General features: G+C 34.7%; 1 protein-coding gene across 1 annotated transcript; it reads right to left on the bottom strand.

Annotated features, from left to right (window-relative positions):
- Positions 1-293: 293 nt before the first annotated feature.
- LOC118761261 (60S ribosomal protein L24-like) lies at positions 294-869 on the bottom strand. The gene is made up of 2 exons (XM_036499026.1): positions 858-869; positions 294-763 (listed from the first exon to the last, which is right to left on the bottom strand). The coding sequence occupies exons 1-2, from the start codon at positions 866-868 to the stop codon at positions 433-435; spliced, it is 342 nt and encodes a 113-aa protein (XP_036354919.1). The 5' UTR covers position 869; the 3' UTR covers positions 294-432.
- Positions 870-6,869: the final 6,000 nt, after the last annotated feature.

Here is a 6,869-nt window from a genome sequence, read left to right as displayed (position 1 = left end):
CCAAACTTCGTGGGCAGAAAAAAATCTAATCAGTTAAAAATCTTCAGAAAAGGGAAAAAACAGAATTGACAAAATTTCACAATTCCGAGAGCGAAGATAGGTAGATATTCAAAGTAGCCAAATATCGTCCAAAAAACATTTATTTTCAAAATATTAAAACATGCAAATTAACCGAATACTAAAAACTGCTTAAAAAACTAAAAATCTCCTAAAATACAATCTCAAAAAGTGAAATACTCAAAAAACTCAGCAGAAAGAAACAAATTTTATTAGGAAGAAAAACGACTAATTTATTTAATGAAATTTTTTCTTAGTTGGAGCCTTGGCAGTCTTTGGCATATTTTGAGCCTTAACCTGATGAGCTTGAACCTTCGGACGTGTGCTTTCTCTAAGTTTTTTACGTTCAGTGGCAATTCTAAATAGTGAAGTAAATTAGTACTTTGCAGCCTTAGCGTTGGCGGCTTCTTTGATTTGAGCTTTCTTCTGTGTTTTGGCTAAAATCTCAGCGAGGCCCATCCCCAAAATTGGACGTGTAAATTTGGTTGTTTTTCTTGACTTGTTTCTACTTTCAGATTTGATTTTTGTCTTATTGTGCTTCCTACGGTAGAACACGGTCCAACGGATGTTATGTGGCTTGGAATTCTGCTTGTAAGTTCCAAATGTCTTTGCGGTGATGAAATGAAGCGTTTTTCCATCACGGCGGATATTCGTTCTCCCATGGCCAGGATAGATTTTAAAACCAGAAAATGTACAGGCTTGAGTTCTAAAAATGAAATATATTTAAGTTAATTTAGTATTTTAATGTATTTTGCATTATGAAAAGATTAATGTTGAAATATAATTAGAAAGTAACTAACGGAACAGACATAACACAACAAGCACGTGTTATAAAATTAATAACAAAAAATTAATTTTATCGAAATTTAAACAAAAATATATTTATATCTTTTTGGCTAAAATATGTATGTATAAGAGAAGATACTTGTAACACGTTTCTGATATCGGAAATCGAAGTGTCCAAAAGTCCCCAGTCTAAATCCTGACTTTTTTAGACTTCATATTCCACATTTCTGTTGAAGGATAATCGACACTTAGTATCCAATACACAAAGCAATCGACACAATCTACGAACTTGAAAAAGACTTAAATATGACAGGTAAAACTTTACACGACTTGAGGCTTGTTTTTAGCACCGAAATAGATTCCTGCGACCATGGACTTATCCAATGACTTTGGAGTTGTTTCGATTACTTGATTATTAGCAAAAAGCACAATTATACTCCGCTTGACTAGTTATTTTATTTATTTAAACACAAAGACTACAATAAAAACCGAACAATACGTAATTCACTTCACCAGGGACGTCATCCTACCTCGGTCAACTTTCACAAGCTCAAATACGATCGCAAAGGGCGACTGATCCGTTTTTCTGAGACATTGGTCAGCAATCTGGAGTTCTGTTTACTCAGATCGTCCTGAGAAGTCGGTTCGGAATGTTTGTTATCGTAAGACCAACGTTCGGTTTTCTGTACGTTCTTAGTTAGGCCTCTTCGATTCTCCTCTTGTTGGTCCAGGTAGCAGCTGTCCCCATGTTCTGCAGGTGTGGGATATGGACGGTTCAAAATATTGTTCAGCTTCAAAGCGACTGTTTTTTCCCAATCTTTTATCAAATGTAAAAAGGGACCTGGCGGATTTCGCAGCATTCACAATGAGCCGGTTATCAGTTAGCCACATGTTGAACCAATCCAAGTTAGTTTGGAGCTTTTCCGAGGCCTTCTAGCTATTCCAATCGCTTGAGGCCAATGCGATGTTATACACATAAGATAATCTTCCAGGAAGAGGTTACAAAGGGCCTTGGGGTACTCCGTTGGGCAGGACTCGATGTAGACTTCAGGCCTCTGAAGCACACCCTTTTCCTTCGTCCACTTAGGAGGTTGTTGATCCAAAGTTTGAGCTTCCCTGGTAATTCTATTTGAAATATCTTGATAGAATCTTCCTCAAGGCCGATTCAAAGGCTTTGTATATGCCGACAGAACAAAGCACCGTCTTCAAGTGTCTCAGTATAAAAGTGAGTAATATTCCAAAATGTAGGTTTTTCAAATTAGAAACACGACAAAACATAATTTATTTTTAGAAATATGTTCACCAATCGATTTGACCAAATGATAGGCATTGATATATTTGTTTTAATTGTTCTAGCAAGTACTGATTGACATTTGGACAATTTACATGGATGGGTGTTTTACCTGTCTTGAAACAAGGACCAAAATGATTATCGTATTAGCAAGTTTAGAGAGTTATTCTATCAAAATTTGAGGGTGTTAAAACTTTAACATACGCCTCTAATCGAGGCATTTATCTCAGGATACAAAAAGTTTCATATGTTAAGATGATGGATATTTATGCTCAGAATGAGTAAATACTATTCTTAAACTTTAAACACGTGAGATACGTCCCTCACTTAATTGAAGGCACATATAAAATTAGACTAACAAGTTTATAAATTATAATAATGATGGTTAAAACCAACGCCTGGTTAATGTACGACAACTGAAATGTGCTTATAGAGGTAGGTATTTTTTGAATTGCACTAGTATTGCTTGAGTAAAGCATTCTGCTTCTATTAGTTACGATTTTGAAAATAACGAGCCCGATTGGCAGGCCAAAAATTATTTAAACTAATTGACCAAAACAAAACAACCCTCCACTAAAGGCCAGATCCTCATAACATGTTTGGGACACTCATTTATTATGTCTCTCCTTGTAGTTGATGTAAAAATTCAACAGAGAAAGAAGTAATCACATCTCTATTTGAAAATTATCTCCTTCGAATAGTGGCCTAGAATTAGTTCCCTTAAACACAATTTTTTCAGGAATTTATAGTCAAAGGTAAACAAAAGCGTCTCTCAAACTAAATCATCGTTTTCTTTTATATTACACCGAAATTGACACATTACAAAGACTATTTAGAAAAATATATTTTGACAAGACATATTTTATTTATTAAACCACACACATGAAATTCTGACAATAATCAAACTTTGTAGAGTTGTACGGACCTTTCCAACATTCCTCCAAAGCTTAACGGCGAGGAAGGAATCAGACCAGGCCGTCGTGTTTTATTCTGAGTTTGTTTTCGATGAAATTCATTTTTTGGTACATTTTCGCTGTTTATTTGAACAAGAGAAGAAACATCCGGCGATTCTTGATTGTTCCTCATATCCTTTGCCATACTTAAAAGACGCGTTTCCAGGGAAGAACTTAATACTTGTAGATTAGAATAGCTCTCCTTTAGTCTATAGATATGGACGAACAGACGACCTTTCATGTCGTTCATGCAATAGGTTGTAGTTCCACAACGCAGCGTTGAGTTCGAGTGATGAATCTTGTTTAATTTGTGCAATTGTCTCTTCCATTTTAGCAATTAAATCATTTTTTTGGGCAAGTTGGGTCTCAAGGTCGTTAATATGATCTTTCAAAGAGCTAAATTGTCTAGAAATAAATTACTCGGGACAATTGGAATTGTTTTTAAAACTCATTAAAGATAATAAATTCAAAATGACATCAACAACACAATTATTAACGATAATATTTAATTTAAATTATTAAAAATCATTTTAACAAAATAAATCAAATCACTTCAAGAATAATATTAAAAACTTGTAAAAATTCAAAATATTAACCGTAGTGAAGTCAGGGGTAACTAATTAACTAATTCAATCAAAAGGTCGAGACTGACTAATTTAAGATTGGAGAAAATCTACGTGCTTTCCAGTTCCGACACACACCAAGTCTCAAAAATACACCAATTGATTTAAAATTGAATTAAATAAAGAATTAGATGAGTTTAGTCATATAATTATCAATTCCATCAAACTCCATCGACCATAAAAAAGATGTATCTGTAAGTACAGTAACAGTGTCTGTCATATCCGTTTGGAACTCGTTTGATGAGCTGACCAAACCGCCAAATCCCATTCCCCGTCCACCTAAAAATTCAAAAATAATTTTCATGCCTAAATCCCATTTCAGTCCACTAGTCCAAATCGAGCCCACATTATTACCGATTGGAAGCAAAGAACAGTACTTCCGAGCGACACGTCTATCTACGTGAATTTCAGAACTTCCCTACAATGTGTAGTCAGTTAGTTACTTTAGGAACGACAAAACAGCAGGAATCGTCAAAAAGTCCATAAACTGTCCCAAGGATAGTATCATTGGAAAATATATAAAATTGATTGACAATTGACATGACTTGATCAAATCTGCCTCTCAGTGAACTCAGAACGAGAGTGGCATCCACTTGCTTATTTGGTGATAAATATTTACAATTTTATTTTCTAAAATATTCTTTTTGAGAAAATCAAGTCCTTTTTTGAGATCTGTCTCGTCCTGAGATGGCAAATGTACTATTTGTGAGCCCTAAGATTAAATATTTGCAAAAAACGAGTTGAGCATATTTTTGGAGCATGGCTGGCTTTGCGGAATCAAAATCCCCACAAATAATGTCAGGAATCAGACTTGTACTGGAACACGTGATTTTGTCCACCCAGTTGATGGCACCATCGAGACAGCATGTAATCAACGCTAAAAATATGAAAACCAAAAATCACCTCGTGACCAAAAAAAGAGTAGCCTGTGAATATTAATGCTTAATTTATTAGTCAAAATTAAAGCAATTTTTCTTAATTTTTATTATTAGAGTTATTAACTTGTTTAAAAGTACAGACGTATCAAAAACATGCACATTTGAATCCATAAATTCAACTTTAATATAAAACGATTTTTGTGGTTTTTTAACATCAAAAAATAATTAAAACTCAGAAATACCTTTTGTTTTAACTCAATTAAAAAAGACAACCACATTCAATATCTTGAACTAAAAAAATCCTCTTTCACACAAATCCACAGTACTTTATAACTCCGCAATTTTAAGTGAAAAAAAGTTAATTTGTAATTAATCGCACGTAGGGCCGAGGATTGATCTTTACTATTTTATTCTCGTGTCTTACGTCCAAGATAGATGCCTTTTAGCATAGTAAATGCATAGAACCTTCCGCCAAATGGACTTCAAAGGAAAAAATCTTATAATAAGACCCAAAAAACTTATAATAAGGCCAAAAAATCTTATAATAAGGCCAAAAAACAACGATGCACCAAATTTTATTACATGTTCCCATTTAATAAATAACTAGGCTAATTTTTCCGATAATTAAATTTTTCGACCCGAACTTGGCCCTGGACAAGTGTATACTGATAAATAGTGACACAAGTGGCATCAATATCAAGCAGAAGGAAACTGGGAATGGCATCTCTGGAGGATACAATGAGATAACAAACATGTTCAGAGGGGAGAAGGCCCCTGTCAATGTCCCGGGGTTTATAAATAGCTTTCCGTCAATTTGGTCGACGACGGGTTTGTGAGTGTGCCCACTAATGAGAATATCCACGTCCAGCTTTCTCTGCATCAACACCAAATTCTCCTTGTCTCCCCACGGCGGCAACTATCAAAGTGAGTTAAAAAGCGCGGGAACTTGATGGCCATGCCAAATTCCAATTTTGAAGGCGGAGACTGAGACGACCACATTTTCGGGGAAATTTTGATTCTTTCATGAAAGCATTTAAGATGATTAACTTGGTCAAAGTCTCCACGACAAACATGCAGGTTGTGGCTGACAGAGCGTAGATAATCGAACGTCGAGTCGTTGCATACATTTCCGGTGCAAAACACATGTTTGATATCCCCGGCGTCAATCAGGTCTTTGAAGGCAGTCGGTATTTCCTGAGTTCGGAGGGGAATGAAGATATCTCCGGTCACAAGGCTGAGCTAAGCATTACTAACAAGACATGTATTACATTCATTAATTCAGAGACTATTATTTTTTTATTTAACATTTAATTTAGATTAAAAATTATTTTTAGTTAAAACATATTGTTATAAAAAATAATTATTGATAAATACCAAAAATGCAGGGAAAACCTTTTAGATCAAATACTTTATAATCCGGATAAATGTGGGCTAATAAAAGATCATCTTTATGATAATGAATAAAAAACTGCCAAAAAACAAGCAAAAATTTGAAATTGATAATAATTTTATTTTAAAACAATATCCTTTAAAAACAATTTTTTAGTGACATTTTTGGACGAAACAATTGAAGCCCACAGTTCATTTCTCTTAGCAAAATGTTCCAAAGCTGCCTTCTTGCAAAAGTATTTAGAATAATATCCCCTTTTGAGAGAATCGTATGACGTGGAACTCAAAAGTGCATCGGCTATCAATCTTTTCCTTTTAAGGGAACCCCAACTCCACAAAAAGTCCATTATTCGACTCCCAATTTTATCATTCACCAAACAACCAAACAATTCCTAATAAAAATCAATCAAAAATAAATCAAACCTTCAATCTCTTTAAAAGCGAAACTTTTTTGAGAACAGTTTTTGAGGAAAAACAAGCTTCGATCACAAACGAGCCAAATTGGTGACAACACAACGCCCCGAGTTCCTCATTTCCGAGTGCCAAAATCGAACGAACAATCCCATTCGTGTTTTTGAACCGTAAAACATTCTGAACTATTTGAGACCCGCAATAAGAAATGCAAAAAGACTGATTTTTAAATAAAAATACAACTTTTTGATCAGATTTTCCCATTTCCAGCAAAGCCTTTACAAAATTCGGACCTTCAGCATCACAGCAAAACAGTCGAACAAGTCTTTCCAAAAAAACGTGTTGCAAAGACTCAATTTCCTCATTTAAATCACACTCAGCATAACGGAATGACAGCTGCACTAATATTCCGACATTTCCCCACGTTAGAATCAGTTTATACTCACCACAATCACGTGAAAGCTCATAATCCAAACATTTA

The sequence above is a fragment of the Octopus sinensis genome, unplaced genomic scaffold (genome assembly GCF_006345805.1).
Source record: "Octopus sinensis unplaced genomic scaffold, ASM634580v1 Contig10970, whole genome shotgun sequence".
NCBI classification, from domain to species: Eukaryota; Metazoa; Mollusca; class Cephalopoda; order Octopoda; family Octopodidae; genus Octopus; species Octopus sinensis.
Note: the sequence above shows the minus strand (reverse complement) of the source record. Positions and strands in the feature narration are given on the sequence as shown.